The sequence below is a fragment of the Manacus candei genome, unplaced genomic scaffold (assembly GCF_025592945.1).
Source record: "Manacus candei isolate 608988 ecotype Guabito, Panama unplaced genomic scaffold, ASM2559294v1 h1tg000018l, whole genome shotgun sequence".
Taxonomy (NCBI): Eukaryota; Metazoa; Chordata; class Aves; order Passeriformes; family Pipridae; genus Manacus; species Manacus candei.
Window position 1 is genome coordinate 10153536 of NW_026138066.1, and position 19661 is coordinate 10173196.

The window sequence follows — 19661 nt, forward strand, 5'->3', positions numbered from 1 at the left end:
TAATGTACTCTTGATCACAGATCTGTTGCCTGTTTAGATTCAATAACCTTCCCATTTCTCTTCACTCACTTTCACAATTTTTGAGTTAGGGCACAGTCTAGCTGTAGGATAAGAACTTGTTTCTATCACTGATACATCTCAACTGATACTGCAAAGCAAGGCAGAAAAGCCTGCTGGCACTTTCTCTAATGCCTGTGCCCAGTTCTGCCTGTTATGGAGATCAGATTTTGTGAGGAACTCTGACTGAACTGGACCCTTTAGTGAAGCTTGTGAGATCTCTCCTCAGATTCATCTATGTACAACACTATCCTCCTTCAGCAGTTCCTCTGGCCAGATGGAACTCAGCCTAAGGCATGATCAAACAGTTTACTGCATCCCAATAAAACTGCAGACATCAAATGCTCTGACTCAGATCCTCAGCTGAGCTGCAGCCCCTTTTGCTGCTGACTTGCTGAAGCCAAGCAGACCTAAAGCCTTGCACAGCTCCCCTTGCTCTGTACTGGTGCCAGCCCGCTCGCTGCCATCACCCAACGTATCTGTGGGAAAAGGCTGAGCGCCAGGATCCCTGCACTCTGGCAGACCCGGTGCTGTAAGCACAGCCTCGGGGTCCTGTTGACAAGGCATGAGGTAAAGCAGCCCAGGCCACTCAACTTCATGCTCAAAGCCTAACTGGAAGCCAGATGCCTGAGTTTGCAAAGCCACTAAAAATCCCCTTCCTATAGGGCATTGAGAAAGGAAAAGTCACTCCAGAGAAACTGAGGTGTGTTTGCTGGTTTCCTTACTTTCCAAGCTTGTGGAAAACATGACAATAGTCAGCAACCTGCAATAATACAAGGGATCAGTGAAGCGGAGCCAAGGGACCAAATACCTTTCCAACTACACTGTAGGATCATCATTCCCCACACCAGCATGACTGTTTGCTTGTGCAGTGCTCGTGTTACTATGGTCTCATCAGAGGAGCTTGGCCTAAAAGATTCTGACTTGGGAAGAAAAGCCACACTGCTGTCAACTGTCCTTCAGTCAGGAACCTCAGCTATTAAAAAGAGATGAAGGAAAAGCAGGCACTGCTCAGATAGCACTGACAGACTGATGCAGTCATTCAATTCAGTAACAGAAAGCACATTCTCAGATTTAGATTGATTTTTCCTCAGTTCTATTTTTGTATTCAATATTGTAGAAATTGTTCATAATAAAGCAAGTGCTACTTTAGTCTATCAGAAGAGAATACTAGGAATAAACTTGGCTTTGCTAAACCAGTTACTATTGAGGCTACTTAGGAGCAAATTGAGAGTAAAGAAAAAAAAAATACATCTTCAGGAAAGTACCTCCTTATGAACAACAGGCAATTTCCTGGGGTGTACATTTCAATACAAAGACAAATCAGAACATAACCCCATCACAATGTCATTATCAAAGAGGTGTCAATAAAAGACTTGTCTGTCCTTTTATAACATTAAAATCATATGGTATGATAGCATGAAAGTGTAAATCCTATTAATATTAATCATGCTTGGAGCAGAAGTCCTGCTGGCAAAACTTCTGGGTGTAGGGACAGTGCATCATGATAAAAAGAGAATCTGGCTGGTACAGCTTGTACTTCGCCAGAGCAAAGGAAACTATTGAGAAAAAAAAGTTCTTTCCTAACCATTCTTACAAATCGGTTGTGGACTTCGCCCTCTATTTAGTGAAATGCATTTATTGGAATCTAATTTTCACTTACAGCAAAGACAGTCAGGAAGCACAAAATTCATGTGAGCATGCATCCACGTTAAACCTCTTTATGCTACTGGAGAGATGTAAAGGAACCTCAGGCTGGGGGAGAACCACCCTGAAAAGTGTCAGGGTTCTTCGTTTTCCCTTTCAAATATTAATTTATTATTGCTTGTCAAAAGACATATCAGGAAAGCCCCAAAAGAAAAAAAGAAAAACCGAAGAGGAAAGTATTTAACCTCCAGGGGGCATATGGGAGTTGTGGGAAGAATGCTTTATGAGGATGCAAAGGAAGTTTCACCAGGAGATATTTACTGTTCTGTGTGCGAGGTATGGCAGGGCCAGGCAGAGGACTTAGCACTGCACAGTAAATTTAAAGCAGGGAACTGAGGAGACATAGGATATGAGAAGTCGCTGAAGATGAGGAAGATTACATCTTCAGGGGTCTTGATTAAGGAAACAATGTACATACAGGGTCAAAAAAGAAATAAGAACAAAAATCGGAGTTGGAAATAAAAGTGACAGAGAAGCTCAAAAACCTGCCAGTGAACAGCTGGGCGGTATGGTACAGCCAGGAGAGCCTTATGGCACCCATCCATACACTATAGCTACTGAGGGGCTTGGAAATGCTCAAAACATTCCTGCCTTTTATTTGATTCACTGAAGGCCCAGAAACAGAATGATTTAGCTTTCGCAATTAAACCCAGTAAGAATGGCATGTCAGAGTCATCACCCCTCACTGTAATTTTTAGCTCACTGTACTTATCACTGGTGTTTTATGTTAACTTTTTCCTCAGAAAAAAAACCCTACAAACCATACATTTGCACTCCCTGCTGCAGGCAGCAGCGGAACTTTCAGTTGGAAACATCTTAAACCGCTCTCCAAATCCACAAGATCCCGGAGCAGAGCCCAAGGCATTTGCAGCACAGGGCTGAGGGGCACAAGGCTGCCGTCCTTTTTAAGTGACCTCAGCAACGGGGCTTTCACTCCTTCTGCCTGAAGACTAATTCACAGTCTAAACACGTTCTCTGTGAGAGAGCTTGTTCTCATATGCAACATTTAATTGTTAATAACTCAGTGACATACCTGCCCTGCCTCACTGTACCTCCCTGTCTTTTCACTGCTTGCATGGAACATTTTTACTTACTCTGCTTCACTTTTACGTGAAATCATGATCCTGTTGCATATAATACACTTTGCTGTCTACAGTAAGAGCAGAAGCTTAACACTGGAGTCTTAACTTGATGCTGAGCTGTAACCAGCAAATTACAGGGCCCTCCCTAGTCACTATTTAGCTAAGGTATATAAAAGAATCCTTGGTCCTGCCTTTTACAGACAAGTACTATTATGGCAGGCTAGATAGCATAGCAGATTGGTAAATGCCAGTATAAATAAAACTGCCTGTAATTTTCACATGTTAATTGGGTGAGTAAAACACTAAAATCTTGGCTAACAAGTTAAAGTTACAACTACTTTGTCATATAAGAATATATCACATTAATAACCATACCATACTAGAGTATTCTTAATTTTATATGTACTTTATGTGGCTTAGGAGTACAGGTTGCTTTTTTAAAGGTGTTTATTTATACAGTAATTCTGTTCTTTGCTCTTCTTATTCCTTTAATTGCTACTAGCCTGATTTCCTCAGAAATCAAGCTACAAAATATTACTGTCTCTTTGTTAATCTCTCCACCCCCTGGACCAATTTTGGTTTCACTAATGAAATATTACAAGTGCCTGGTGTAAATGTCCCAGCAGTATAATAGAAAATACTATTATGGCTGGAGAGTGGGGAGAACATACTGATGTTAATGCTGAGGACAAGACAGGGAAGAAAATCTCAGGTTTTAGCTGATCCATTTGGCCCTGCCTGTCTGGACAACCATGAGCATGAGACAACCAGTCAACACTTCTATTGCTCTGAATCAGCCACCCTGTGTGCTGCTTCTTGCCCAGCTGTCTGCATGGAGGGGGGAGAACAAATAAGACAGACAAATAGACAGGCAGACACGAGGGACTCAAAAATAATGTAGAAAGAAGGTGCAACAGATGTGTGAGAAAACTGAAAGAAACAAGATCTTGATGTAGGGACTGGTACCTGGAAATGATTGAATGTACTTCAGGGAAACATGGAGATATTACGTAAGATTTAGGTAAAGCTATGGATTTAGGGAACATAGGAGATGGTAGGGAAATCTCATCAGTGCAGCAGTTCATGAACAAGTTGTCTCTTCTCTTTGCCATGCTCTGTTGTGGATATATTTGACTTATATCAGGCTTAAGAAGACCACATGGGCTGAAGTGCTGTCTACAAAACCTTAATCTGGAGGCAACACTTTCAGATAAGCTTCATATGTCTCCTGTGGTATCTTTAAAAGTGAAATCAACACTGTTCTGTTAAGTGAGATGTAACTGAGTATGTAACAATACATAGGATGTTACTTATTACAGTTTGTTTTAATGTGCTGAACTCTCTCTCTCTTTCTAAAAATTGCCAGTCTGTTAAAGAAAAAGCCTAAATATTTAACATTGGCCACAGAGCTAAAGTTCAAAGATGAATCATAAATTCAATGTGGTCTACTGAAAGGCGAACTGTCTACAATTTCACAGAACAACTAACTCCTTTTTCTGGAGGACATGACAGCTGCAGGGCTCTTGATGTTTCCCAACGAGGACAAACATGTCTGGGGTCTCTGCTTCAGCAGCTAAATGCAGAAGCCCTTAAATAGCACCTATTTTACTGCACTGCTTCTACTGCCTCCAAGGCATTTATGCAATGCACATTTCCAAGATGGTATTTAAGTCACATAATAACAACTCTGTTGGCTAAAACTGCATCCATGTACCTGCTCCAAAGGAGAAGCTGATGGAACGAAGTGGAAGTGTGCCTTACAGATCTTCATAATTGTGCAGTACATTTTCTTAGGAGTAATAGATTGGAAAAGACCACTGGGGTCTGCTCCAGGTTCTGAAGATGCAGAAGCCTGTTTCACCTCAATATTTGTCCCAATGTTGTCTGAGGTTCCTGGACACATCAGTGCAGAAGCATCAGTTCCCAGATGCAGAAGTAATGGCCACATGAAGTACTAGTATGAGACAGTATTATGATGACTCTGTGTGGCTTCCTTCCTCTTCACAACAAGGTAAAAGAGGTTTCATGTATCACTGCTTCAGAACCTTATTGCAATCGAGTGGGAAACACTTGGACGGCATACGAAGAACACATTGGAATGCCATGATTTTTGGATGGAAGTCATTGTACCTGTCCTGCTAGGTCAAGATACTCCTGCCAATGAACAGGGGTGTGTGTGTGAGGGGCAGGAGAAGAGGAGGATGAAGTATTAAACAGTGTAACAAAACTGCCACATACCAAAAAATTGTGGAGTAAGTCCCCGGTAAATTTATGTTCTGATGAAATCATTTCAGAATATTTACACCTTACAATTTACAGAAGTTCTTAGCAGCAGCAAAATTAACATTGTGTAGACTTGAGCTATGTTCCAAATGTGTTAGTCTACACGAAATCTGTTTATTGTTCTCACTGTGCCTAAATTAAATGTTGCCACTACACTTAACACTTGGTAGCAAGAATACGTACAACAAGCAATTTCATTCACACACGTTGTCTTTAAACAGAAAACTAACACAGGTTCTACTGAGCTGTGCAGGTCTTCAAGACACAACAGACATAGTAATGTTACAACATGGTACACTTTACTTTCCTTACTAGACTACCTACCTAAATATGCACTACAGCAAATGTCACCTCATTAAATACATTCTTCTCCTTCACCTGCTCTTTACACAGGCACTTACCCGAGGAACATTTTTCCTCCTCTGAATACCCAGCACTTCTACAGAACAAATGCTGCAAAAACTAAAAGAGAATATCTTGCAGGACAATTGGCTTCAGACTCATGCTTGCAAGCATTTCAAAAACAGTGGCAAATTCTACACTTTGTTTTTCTCACAGCCTACAAGTTTTAAAGACCTGAGACACATTCTATATTAGAAGTTCAGTTTTAAATGTCACCCTATTTTTCACTGAGAGGAAAACCTCAGCTGGCCAGAAAATCCAAAATATGAACTTTATGTAACCTTCTAGCCAGCTATTAACATCTGCTAGTGGTGTAGAGCATAAGATCTTTACTGGATGATGCAGAGGTGTGTCTGCGGTAGGAATGCACCTCCACTGTGAATCTGGAATTAACCACAGTGGCTCTTACTAGAGCAGGAATCACAGTGCAAAGATAACTTGGCAGCCTGTACCTGCAACGCCACAAAAAGGCAGCTAGACGCTTTCTAGACTTTCACATCTGGAGGCATTGTACTCCACCATGTGAATTTGCCATATCATTTGATATTATTAATTCAGGGATCTCCATATCATGCTTACAAGAATGGGCTAGACATGCTCCAAAATTCAATGACTGATGTTTTACCCTTTTGTTTTTAAAAGTTATATATTTGTTTAAGCAGTGCAGGTCACAATGTAAATGTATTTACACTGGCTTGTATTCAACTTCCAACTCAGCTTTAACTGCCAATATTGTATACCATGTCACTGTCAGCTAGGCTGGGACTGAAGTATTTTGGAGCTTAGCCATGATTACAAATTATTCCAACCATCAAAATACTTAAAATCTTAGCCTTTGTCCAATAACTTGAACACATATTTCATTCAAAATATTTTCATTCAATCTCAAAGGGAAGATTTAATTATTTTCAATAATACAAATGCACACGAACCAGGTGAGAGCTTAAGGTGTCATCATGCTGCTTTAGACTTACCTTTCCAAAGCTGGCAGCATTAACAGGTTGTGTGTCGTTTTTCTCACAGAAATCCAAGTAATGCATGTAGAGAGCACTTCGAGGAATGCAAACACCTTCAGCTATCTCATAGTTCTCCTCCAACCTTAAAAAGGAAATATCAAACAGAGAGAACTGCAAGTATGTTGGATGTCCTGTATGGTAAAAAGTACACAAAGCTGCATCTTTTACGACCAAACATTCTGACTTCCTCTTGTCTACTAAATTTGCTTTGTTCCTGAGTGTTCCTTCCAATTCATTTCCATAAAACTTGCTTGCTTCATTTGGTTCATACTTGCTATCAAAACTATAGGCTGTGAGTTCTCAGTGCATCCTGCAGTAAACAAATATATGTACAACTACGAAACAGTAAAAGTTCCCTGAGGGGAAGCATTTTCTCCTCCTTTACAGAACAGGTCACCTTTGGTTCATGACACTCTTTTCACTCCTGTCCAGCTGCAAAATTGTTTACCTTGAGGAAGCAGATGCAGCTAAAGCAAGTTATTGGCAAATACTCAAGAGTGTGCACAAAATCTTACTGTAAAATATTTTCTTGCTATTATTTGTGATAAAGTGGAAAAAAAAAAGAATCCATGATCTGAACACAATGCTGAAAAAAAACTAGTGAAATAACATCCTCCTCAGCCTTTTAGAAGTTATTATTTATTTGCACATGCAAATATGAAACTATGAAATTTTATATTATGCGTCAAATATAAGAGTAGGTACATGCTTAATCTTTAAAATTTGAAACTGGTCTCATTATAAATCCATAGATTAAAGAAACATTCCTTTGAAATGAAATTTTTATTATTGCTTATCCAAAAATATTCAAGAGATATTTACATACACACTTAACTTTAAACCATAATTCATCTTGTCATCCATAGTGTCAATCATATGCAAACATGTGTGCTTTTGTGCTTTTCTGCCTTTCTGGGCAAGAGAAGAACTTAGGTGTAACTTCCCCTTAAATGTATTAAAAAATTAATACATATTCTCAAAAAACTCCAATTTTACAGCAGATGATCCCCTATCATTTTGTAGCTGTAGAACACCTTCCAAATATCTGGTTTCTCTCCTTCATTGCCTTTTTCAGGACCTACCTACCTTCCATTTCAGTTATCGTGACCATTTGTGACTGCAAACTATTTTAATAAGATATCCGGCCAGATGAATGGACTCCGTTTGTATGGGAAACATCTATTCTTCCTTGGTTTCTACAGAAATATCATCATGGCATCTTTCCTCAAATTCATAGCGCTTTAACAAAACCTCCTTTCAAAACCTGGAGAGTTCGTTTGTATACTATAGCTGCTAATTGGAATGTCAGCTTCCGTGACCAAGACAGGACAGAAAGAAAAGCAGTTAATTATTTCTCTTCATATCTGATGAATTTTTCTCTTTTTCTCCTCTCTTTCACAGAGAGTCATTAGTCTGACACTGAACAATGCCCCATTATACCTGAACTTTTTTTTAATGATCAAAAACCCATCTTGCTCCACTTCTTTTATTTTCCTGTCTTTTATTTAACAACTTTATCATATTTTGAATCCAGCTTCATTCTACAGTATTGTAGGAAGATAATGAACGCAATCTTCTACCTAACAAATCATTACCAGAAAGAATATATATATATACATATATATATATATAAACACTTTGAATGTTGTAATAAAGCTACATGAAATCCAGTAGTTCACAATGAGACCTTTTGTGCCACTACAGTGTAGGAATAAAGCCCCTAATACTTCCACAGGAATGACAATTTTATCTGTCCCTATTACTGCTTCCCTCCTTATACACTCATATAGTTCGAGATTAAATGAGATTATTCTATAGCAAAATCAGGTCTGTAGTTTTGTTCCAGATTTATTTATTTATATCAAGACCACAGAACAACTGTGATGTTAATCACTGCTAATCACATAAAAGATTCCAGAACCGATTAATTTTGATGCAGTATAACAATTTCTGAGGAAGTAGGAACCTGGGGAGAACCCATTACCTTACAGTGCTTTACCTTCCTCTTTTTAAATTCCTTTTATAATTGTTGCAGAAAATAGAATAGGTTTGCTGATTTTAGCTTCACAATACTGTTAAGTACACTGTAAGCCACAAAACTGCATGGAATTAGGTTGACTGTACTTCAAATAATTCTGTGTGTGGAGAAGTGGACATACACACACACCAAAATTAAGTAAAATAAAGTTCCATACTTGCACTTTGGTTAACCAGTTTACCAATGAAATAATCATGAACATTTTAGAGCCAAGCCATAGCTTTAGAGATGATAATGAACACAGGAATGTGGAATAAGCACATGATACTAGATATTGCTGTATTCATGCCTTAACCTTTAAATTCAAGCTTGCGTATTTTCCCCAATTATGATGTATTTGGCAGTAGTGCTACATTTACCAAGCCTTTCACTTCATTTTGTGTCATCAACAAAACAAAACAAAAGCATCATTCCTGTTTCCAGGAAAAGGATATTTAGCCAGGCTGACAGCCATCCAGACATCTTGGCTTCTTCAGCTGTTCTTCCTCCTCCACATTTAAAATGTTCAACATACTTCGCCTTTGGAGAGGCACAAGAATTAAGGATAGATCCTCATGGGGTTGATATTGTTTGCCCCTTTCGGCCAGATGCCAGACAAGAAATAACTAATGAAGTTGATGGCAATGTGAACCATGTGACAAAATGTACTTATTTCCCTTATGTCTTGCTACACTTTCCCTACTGCTTTCTTCCTCTTCTTTTTCCTTGGAACTGGCATTTCCTCTGTTTCTGTTCTCTGACACTCTATAGCCTTCATTAGCTGTCAGTGATAGAAGCATCTAACAGAAAAACATGACCAGCTTTAACTTGGCAGACACCAGATGCTGCAGATGATTGTGAAGCTTCCATTTGCCAGAACAAGGGCAGTTTGATACTCTGTCCTGAAATCTGGTCAGTAATTTACCCCACCACTTCTACCTCTTGAATCTGGCCCAGAGATTCTTGTAAGAAGGTAGGATGCATGTTTGCCTAAAGCACATCCAGTTAAATTTTTTTGTCTTTCCTGACTGTGCAAATACTTAGTGTGAGGCCTGATCCTACTTTCAGCTGGCATAGCTTTTTTCCAAGTAGCTGGCACTGTGCTGTGCTTTGGGTTTAGTATGAGAATAATGTTGATAACACAGTGATGTTTTAGTTGTTGCTAAGTAGTGCTTACCCTAAGTCAAGGACTTTTCAGTCTCCCAGGTTCTGCAAGTGAAGAGCTGCACACATAACCAGGACAGCTGATCTGAACTAGCCAAACCATGGAATATCATGCCCAGTACATAAACCAGGGGGAGTTGGCTGTGAGGTGCCGATCACTGCTCAGGGACAGTCTGGGCAATGGTCAGTGGGCAGTGAGCAATTGCATTGTGCCTCACTTGTTTTTTCTTGGTTTTTGTTTTTTCTTGGTTTTATTACTCTCTTTTTCATTACCACTACTATTACTATTATTATTATCTTACTTTTATTTTAATCATTAATCTGTTCTTATCTCAACACATGGGGTCTCATCTTTTTCCAGCTCTCCTCCCCATCCCAATGGGAGCAGGAAGGGGAAAGAGTAAGCGAGTGGCTGTGTGATACTTAGTTGTTGGCTGAGGTTAAACCACAGCACCTGAGCAGGCCAAACTGTCAAACACATAAAGCTAAACCTACAGGAAGCACTTTTGCAGTGCTGTTTCAACAGTTTACTGACCCATGTGTTGCTAGGTGTTTCTGCCGTACAAATAACTGGATGCTAATGTGTCTGATACTCCAGAACAGTGAAAACTCCACATCTTCACACAAAGTAAGCTTACTACTCAGCAATTTGACCCTAAACTTTGAGCTTGTGATTTTGTTTAGAATATAAAATCCTCCAGGAAATACAAATTCAAAGCTGCAGTACATATGTTGAAAAGCACATGGAAACCATCAGAAAACTGTTTGATGGTATGGCTACTAAGCTGGGAATCTTTTTACCTACAGGCCTATTAATAAATTAGCCAATTGTATAATTCAGTTTGATGGCAGCTAAAGATTTTAAATGCTAAAACTTCTTTGCTTTCTGTTCCCTTGTGGAATGTTGGGTGGAAAATAAATAGAGGAAATTGCAGATATTCCAGAAGAGTCAAAGGGGAGAATGTTTGACCTACCTCAACATGTAAGAAACCTAGTGCAACAGAGAGGTAGTAAGCCATTACACTAGCTAGAGAGAAGGGAAGAAGATGTAAGCAGCCTTTTCAGAATCAAAATTTTAGGATTTTATTGCAAACACTGCTGAATGAGCATTAAGTGAGCACAGTACATTCCAGCAGGGCTCAATATCCCAGGAGTTTAGGGATTTACTAACCTTTATGACTGAGGAAGCTTGAAAGTACTTGGCAAAAGACTGTTTACAGTATTTGCATGTTTTCTGTTGGGAACAGTATCGTTGGCACGTTCTAATTAATGCTGGCTTCTTGGCTACAACATTGTTTGCTCCTGTGGAAAAGACTCTTAACTGACTTCACTGCAAAATAAACACTGTTCTGAATTTGGGTCTGGTAAGCCCTGCTTACTCTTTTATTTTACCTAGATAATTCTTTATTCTTTATTATCCAATTTAACTGTGTGGAAGTTGTGGGAGTGAGTAATGAAAAAAATATATCGTTATGACATTTCACTATGATTTTAATAATTTTCTCTCTGTTTGTAATCACTCCTTTTCTTGAGTGTCTGTTCAAGGAAAGTCACTTTTCTTGAACTTCTGAAAAATGAGACTTTTGTGATACAAATAGGTGTAAAGAAACAATAGTTCCCAATGAAATGCCTTTATTTATGTTTGCTCATCTTATTACATAGATCCCATTTTGGTAAAATAGCTGGTAAGGGTGGGCTTCATCAGACACTGAAACAAATGTGAATCTTGAAAAAACCTCTCAGTACTAGTTTTCTTTTTGTAATAAATATAACAATGATGGCAAACCACAAATCACCAGCTGGCAAGGTGACAAACAAATATGCCAAGTAGATCTTCTAAACTATACCAGAAGTTTCCTCTATTCAAACAAATCCCTTAAGAGTAGGACATTTGTTGAGAAATGCTGTACAGGACACTAATAGCACATTAAACACAGTGAAAGTTTCTTTAGAACTGTATAAGGTGTCTAAGAGCTCTATTCTCCTCCTCTGGAAAATACATAAGAAACAACACTAACAGGTTTTCTTGATTTTTTTAAAAGGCATCTTACCATTGCAGTGTAGCTGGAGTCGAGTGAGGTTTCGATGCTCTATTATTTTCTTTTTCCTCATCTGTTAAGAAACAAAAGAAATGCTATGTAATTTCAGTGGGAATTTCCCAGGCATTTGTGAACTGATAAGTAATTTTTTAAAAAGTCATTTATGAATGGTAAGGAATTCATTAAAAAAAATTAAAATAATTAAAAAATATTATTAAAATGTTCTCAAGTATTAAAGCTCTCTCAAAATATCGGCTAAATTGTGGAAATGTAAATAATGATGTTCTCTAAACTACCATCTGTAGATATTGCTTGAGGCAATAAACCTTGCAAACATCACTGATAGCAGGAGCAGAGTGGTGCCCAGGAAGAATGATACCAAAAAGGATAAATTTATATGGAGCAAAAGCAGCTCTTAGATCTCTAGCAGCATGTGAGGACATATAAACACTTTGACCTGCTTTAAGGGAACTGTTGTTTTACCTTAGTTTTATATTAGATAAGGCATTTAAACTAATGGGGTTCATCCACTGTTTAATCCTAACATATGATAGGTACTAGCTGTTTATACATTTACAAAGATCGATTCTGAATGAGAAGTGTATGTTCTGTAATGTACTTTATTTCTTTTCAGATAATTTATCTGATAGTATTCCTCATTAACTGTTTTCAAGGTAACTCTGATTTTCTGACTTTACAAAAATTTAAATAAAAGATGAACAAAGAAAAAGATAATTAAAATAAAATTCCAAATACTGGATTCTTCCTAGTTTGTGTTAGTTCTTTTGAAACAATTTAAAAGTATGTATAGAATAATTCCTATTAAACTGTGTTTTGTGAAACATACAAAACATTCCTAGGTGAAAGCTGGAGTAAAGCACAATTAGCAGCTACAGAAGGATATTCTTCGGGAAACACTGTTGTATTAAACACAGTCTGATATTTTCACAACTTTGTCCCTGATGAAAGCTTTCAGCATAGAAGACTTTGATACCTAAACAACGAGACAAATCACTATGCCTGTACACCACCCTGCAAGTTTAATTTCTTCATGCAATCAACTTTTTGAAGTTATTTTAAGCGGGCCTTTAGGATGCTGAATCTTAAGAGAGCCGATCTTACGAGCGACCTCCTCTGAACACGAGACCCCGTCGGGAGGCCTTTTGTGCTGTTCGCGAACCCAGGCACACAAATAACACCCCACTTCGGAACGCCCTGTCTCCAGCCTCCGCGCCACAGCATTTCTCCCATTGCACACAGGGAAGCTGTGCTAACCGAACATCCTTTATCCCGCTCGGCCGCTCCCCGGAGTGTCAGGAAATCCCGTTTTGCAGCTCCCGCGGACCCCCAGCGCTGCCCCCCTTCTGCATCTGCATGACAATGGACCCCTAATTATTGGGCCGCACACTCCCTCCCTGCCTTTCAGGGACCGCTTTTATTCAGCGCACAGGACCAACACACACATCTCAAATCACTTTTAAATTGTGTTTTTCATTTGTTTTTCCCAAACAAACGGTCGGCGTGCAACAGACCCCCGGCACACGGGGCCTGAATGCCGAGCGGCCGCGGCTGCCGCTCCTCAGCTCAAGGACCTGTTACCGGGCGGCTTTCACCTGTGCTAACCAGACCGAATTCCCCCCTGGATATGTGACACTCCCTCAGACATTATATCTAAATCACACAATATTAGGGTCTCCACACCCCTTCCATCTCTCCTCCAGCTGCTTTTTGCTTGCATTAAGAGCGAGCACCCCTGAGCAGGGGCTTTACCTGCCCTAAGACACACTTCAAGCCAGCCTTACTCAGCTCCTCCCATGTAAGGATTTGTTTTAATAACACAAACTAACAATTAGATAATAAGCTGCAATTTATATCTTCCTCCTCAGGTATGTTTTTTTCCTGGAGATCCTTCAAGGCTCTCCAACATCCTCCATGAACTGTCTCTCAGTACAAAGTAGGAGAATGATGAATTTACTCAAAAAAAACATTTAAGCATCATTTCCCATAAAGTATTTCCCATTGAAAGGTGGATTTTCAACAAAACTAAATTTTTCACAGGTTTAGTGCTTTTCTCCCCCCAAACCAATTCTCTGTACAAGAACACAGAGCTACTTTGTTTTTTGGTAGTGGACCAACTGTCAGCCAATATATTTCTCATTTTCACCCGGTGTTGTCTGAAGTATTTATTTTCTGAAAACTTTCTCTTTTCTATTAGATGGAAAGAATTGTGCATGGTATAGGAATAGAGGGGATCTAGAAATACAAACTTTCAGCATTACACATAATTCTACCTTGTACATTTTAACTATATAATCTTATCAGATAATTGACTAGCAGAAAATAATAAATATCCCTATTCTTTATATTTTGATTGGTAGAAGCACTTGATGGCTTCCATACTGAGCAAGGAATGTTTTCTGTAACTCTTGACTCGAGTCTGACCCCAGAACTCTTTGCACAACATGGAAAAGGAAAGGGAAAATAGCACTTCTTACTTTTTGGCCTGTTCAGTTATCAGTCCCCATCAGACCAACACTGTAGATTAAAATGAACTCATACCTTTTAAAATTCAATACTCTTAAAATTCAAATGGGTAAAACTCTCAACACAGAAGGGGCCTTCAAAGATACTAAAACCAAGGATCATCATAGAAAAACAATATTTGTTGGCTCCCAGAGATATCAACAAATCTTTTTCTTCCCAAACTCCATGTAAGTTTCTTTGATAACAGCTCCATCTTTCTATTTTCAAAATTCTGTTTCAAAGCCACCAGAGTAGAGTTCTCTTTGTGTCTTTGTGGCTTTCCCTGAGCTCTCAGTGGCATCGTCTAACTTCAGTGGCCTGATTTTAGGTACAGCTTGAGGGACTTCTTGGGGCAAGACATGGAGACAATAGGAGCTATGCTCAGCACCTCTTTGAGCATCCTGCCTTAAACACTGTGTGTGGAACAACCCAAAGTGAAGCCCCTGCATTAGCACACCTTTTTGTGAAGTATGTTAGTCTGTTTGTCATAACTAAAATGGAGTAAAGTTCTTCTTTCCACTGTGGAGGTAGTTGAAGAACTCTCTACTTTCCAGTGCTGCCTGCATGCATCTCAAAAGCAGCTAACCTGCTATTAGTAGCTTTATATGGATAAAACAATTCCCTTTGTTCAGTTAGCTCCACACTTTTCAGAGAAATAGCCTCCTCCTCGGTAGCCCTTGCAGGCCACATTCTGACTATTCTCAAAAGTGGCCTTAGCTAGAATTTAATTATAGTCAGAAGCTATCTTGTCTCTTTCTTACATGTAGCTATAAATGAGATTCAGGCTCATTAGCATGTATTCTGTGTTTTTTAAACAGTGGGATTTTTTAAAACCCTCTGAGAAACATAGGAGCAGAGTTCTCACTGAGCAGGTATGACTGAAAAAGCAAGAATTTTCCCCAAGGAAAATTTCAATGAAAACAAGTAGCTCTTTTTTAAAAAGTTTGTTGTTTTTTTTTTTTTAACGGAAGAGTAAGAAGTTTAGTTCAAATAAGAAAAGGAGTTACTGGATAAGTCCGTTTCAGCTGGTGAGATTGTGGATTTTGAACACTGCTTTTGAAGTACAAAAACTAGTGTGAATATTTTCTTTTATCTCATATGAACTCTCTACATTCACATTTCTAACTAAGCAAGAAAATTTGGAGAAGCAATCCTTCCACTTCACCAAGTAGCACCATGACTTCTTTCCAATGGAATTGAAAGTGAAACTTTCATAAGCCTTTATTTGTATTTTTCCAGATCCCTATTTCAATTTGGCTAATCTGGCTCAGTGCACAGTACACATAAAATAATGTGAGGGTGTTTTTCTTTTAATTATTGAATGCAAGGTTGTACCATTCCCTTTTCCTTGAGTCTTTTGACTAATATGTGGAATGTAGAAGTGGTAGGAGGGAAAGTGTTTAAAAAACTGGAAAGTGAAATAAAATTTACTGGTAATTTTTATATTAGAATACAAAAGGTTTTTTTGGAAGAGGTCATAAAATGTTTTAAAAGGGTAAGAAACACCTCAAGAAGCATAGCAATCATGGGAATCCTCAGCTGTGAGTCATTGCTTCCTTTCACAATTTAATGCAGGTTTAAGAGGCCTGGAGGTATCTGGATGAGAATAGAAGATTGCAAAGGGCCTCTGTGGCCTGACGTATGGCTCTGTAGCATACTTCATCAGTAGAAAAGGAGACCAGAAAAACTATTACTCCTGTCCTAAAACCCTATGAACTCTAAAAATCATCCAGGAAAAAACAGTCACAAGAGCAAGCATGATGGTCAGTAAGAACATTATCAGTTCACAGCACAAGTTCTTATAATCTCCAGTGGATACAAGGCCAAAAAAATCCTAACCAAACACCAAACCCACATTTTTTTTCTGGTAGAATCCAGCCAACTGCTACCTAGTGTATTTAGAGACAAAAAACTAGTCAAGGGAAGGATGGATGATGCCTTCTTTTGGCTCCAGATGAAAATTGGAGCTACACTGACAACAGCAATTTGACCACCATTCTGAAGAATTCAAATAGAGTTACGTAGGTTTTCTCAAAACATTTTGCCTCCTGCTGTTTGCAAGTGTATGAGAGAGGATGGACAAAAAGTGACACAGTAGTTTGGAAATTTCTTGGTTGGTGTGTGGGCACTGTTAGAGAAATGTTGGAAAGAACTCCAGGGCTGTAATGGAGCACACAGTACAATGATTTCTAAGGTGAAACTTCTAGTTTGTTCTGAATTTCACGGATTATTGGTCTTGCTGATGGACAAGTGGCTTATTTTGCTTTCCTACTCCTTCCTCTTCACCTTCTTCTCTCTCTCACCTCCCCCTCAAAACAAGGATGACTTTTCAGGTGGATTAATTCTCTTATCTGCACTGCAGAAATGCTGGTAATCAGTGCAAAGGAAGCATCTGGTAGAACCGGCTATTAAGAAGGAAGCCAGATAAAATCAACTCTCACTCTCATTTGGGTTTCCATAATATACTGTGACAATAATGTCTTCTGCACATGAATAGTGGGACAAATTCATTTCTGTACTTGTTCCATCAGTTCTGAATTCACCTCCTTTCATTAGCATTGCCTGCCCCTTAATTCCAGTCCTAGAAAACAGAAGGAATCACTGTCCTATCTTCTCAATGCCACTGTCTGAAATATGGGCTCTTGCTAAACCATGCAGGTCCAAGGTAGGTGGAAGTTTCTCATGTTCCCATTTAAAGCACATATAACAAACTACTGCAAGTTTGGTCACAACCTGTTTAAGGTAACAAATCTAGAACAAAACCTAGAAGGATACCTGTAATAGTGAAATTATAATTTTACTATTAATGTAGCTAATGCTGCTAAATAATTTCCTTGACAATACTGTCTTGAACTGTGAGTCTAAGGAAAGTTCACTAAAGTCAGTAGAGTTGAGTCCTGAATTCTGGCCCTATTAAGAGTCTGAAGTCACATCTCATTCATTACAGATTTCTTTCATCACTTTCTCAGTAGAATCAGAGTGAAATCAAATTCATATCTCTCATAGGTTCTCATAAAATGCAAATTAACAAGCTGATGTTTGTACATTCACTACAATTTTTAAAGATAAATTAATTTCTAATCCCTTACTTTTTAAAAATAGAAAAACCCAAACCTCTCCTAGTTTTATTGTCTGTCTTTAAGGATCCTTGCCCATTTGGGAGTCATAAATAAATACCATTTTTCTACTAACACCACCCTTCTCCTTCAGAAGAGATATTGCCTCCAAAGATATCTCCAGACAAACAAGAGTAAGGCCCAGCTACAGCAAATTTCATGTTCCATTACAACATTGTGCTGCAAGGCACGTAATTTTACCCTGATATCAAAATAAAGTAATTCTCTTAAAATATAAAAAATGTAAATGGGACATTCAGCAACTAAGAAGTTATTTAAAATACACTTTCTAAACTTCTATTTAGGAAACGTGAGCTACTGAATTAAATAATTCAGTCTGCATTGATGTCTTATAACATGAACAAATGTATGAAATCCTGAGAGGAAAACTAACATGAAGAGTATTTTGCTTTAGGCAAATTAATCAGAATAGAAATTGCATAAACAGGGAAAACTAATGGTAAGATAGAATTGTCTTGCAATTTTAAAAAGAAATTATTTGGTTAATTTAAACTATTTTGGAGTCTTTTTGATTACCTGCTGTTGTTAAAAATCAAGATCTGAAATTATGATAATTAGAAAAGATAAGAAAAAATAGCTATTTTAAAATCAGCTAGATTGATAATTGTTTCCTCTCTGTGACTGAAAAGGAATCAATATCATGGTTTAGTATATGATGTTTTAATGCTATGATTGTTTAATTCTTAAAGGAAAGATTTCCTATGTCTGCTTTGATTCAGTAGAATTTACAAGCAGCACATTTTTTACTCTATTTCAGCCACGTGTTGTTCACCAGTGAAAAGCAAAACAGGTGGTTTTACTCATAAGCTGATACTAACAGCACATTTTAGAGGTCATCCAACCTTTATTCAGTGACATACAAATTCTTCTAGCTGTTTTAAGCAATAGATATGTTATTTCCTTTTTTTTAAAAAATGCAAATATTAAAAAAAATAATAAAACTATTGGTTATGTCAAGTGAGTTGACTTTTCAAATTGTGCAGTACTAAAAACATCACCCAGATGTAGCAACTTATATAGCAGGAAATGAGCACTTGGACATGTTCACAGTCATTTTAAGCGAATGACAAGTTACTTACTTTCATCGTTTGAAACATTCCCCAGAGAGGTGTGACTGGAGTAACGTTTGTTTTCACTTTCATTGAGGCATCTTTCAATCCAACTCTCTGCAAAAAAACCGAAAATGATCTTTTTTTGTGTGTTTTTCTTTGCATAAAAAATAAACTGGCAACAGATAAATCTAAATAAAGTACCATTTTTCAACAGATGGTGTTCTGTAACATTTCTGTAAAAACATGCTCTGTCTGACATTATTTAGCAAGAAAATCCTTTCTTGCTTTCAAACTTAGCTGTTCCTTTTCAATTTCATTTTTTGTTTGTTTTTAAACTACAGAGGCTGAAACGCTTCTGTGTACAAAACAAAGGTTCTCAGGATATTCTCTCCCCTCCCCATGATATGATACATTAAAAAAAAAAATAAATCAATTGAAACACAGAAGTTGCAATAATTTCCAAGTCTTAGCCTGGCAAAGATGCATATCCTCAAGTATTTCTACTGGTTTTGAAAACAAATCCTAACGTGTGTAATTAATCATCGATGTGATTGCTGGTTAGAGTGAGGATCAAACTGTGTTCTTTGAAGTCCAGTCCTACGACCCCACTCACACTGGTGGAGTCCCAGGCCCTACCAAGACCTTTTCCTCACTGGTACAAGTCCAACACAGCAAGTCAGCAGCCACTGAGCTGCCCAAACCTCTGTCAATCCACAGTGCAAATTCAACCACTTCTGTCCTCCCACTGTTCCCACTTTCAGTTTCTTTCCATCAGTCAGATGAGTTACCTATAGCATTACACTGATTTGACTCTGCTGTTCTTTCTGGAAGCTATAACTTACATCCCCTGATGACTTTGGAGGATGCACCAGACTCAGCAGAATTTGCAGGTCTTCAGGGCAAAAGTTACACCTTCTTATGTGTTTCCTTGGACAAAGTATGAAATATGAGTCCTTGAGTTTGTCTGGAATCCCTGGGTATTGCTACAATAAACTGACTTCCCTCAGAAGGCTATTTTTCAAGGGCGTGAACATGGTCAGAAATGAGCTTATGTTCATAGAGCTCCCTGCAGACAAAGCACGAAAAAGTAGGGATAGGTGAGAAGGCAGCAAGGGAACCCCGCAAGTTACAACAGGAAACAACCCCGCTGAGTGAAGAGATGCACAAGAAATAAAGGGAAAC

General features: G+C 38.4%; 1 protein-coding gene across 1 annotated transcript in view; it reads right to left on the bottom strand.

Annotated features, from left to right (window-relative positions):
- Positions 1–19661, bottom strand: part of RFX4 (regulatory factor X4) — an 89984-nt gene that overhangs the window by 51589 nt on the left and 18734 nt on the right. Inside the window, exons 2-4 of the mRNA XM_051784372.1 lie at positions 18507–18593; positions 11780–11840; positions 6506–6629 (exon numbers count right to left, since the gene is read on the bottom strand). Coding sequence (XP_051640332.1) covers positions 6506–6629; positions 11780–11840; positions 18507–18593 — 272 coding nt within the window. The remainder of the gene's footprint in view (positions 1–6505; positions 6630–11779; positions 11841–18506; positions 18594–19661) is intronic.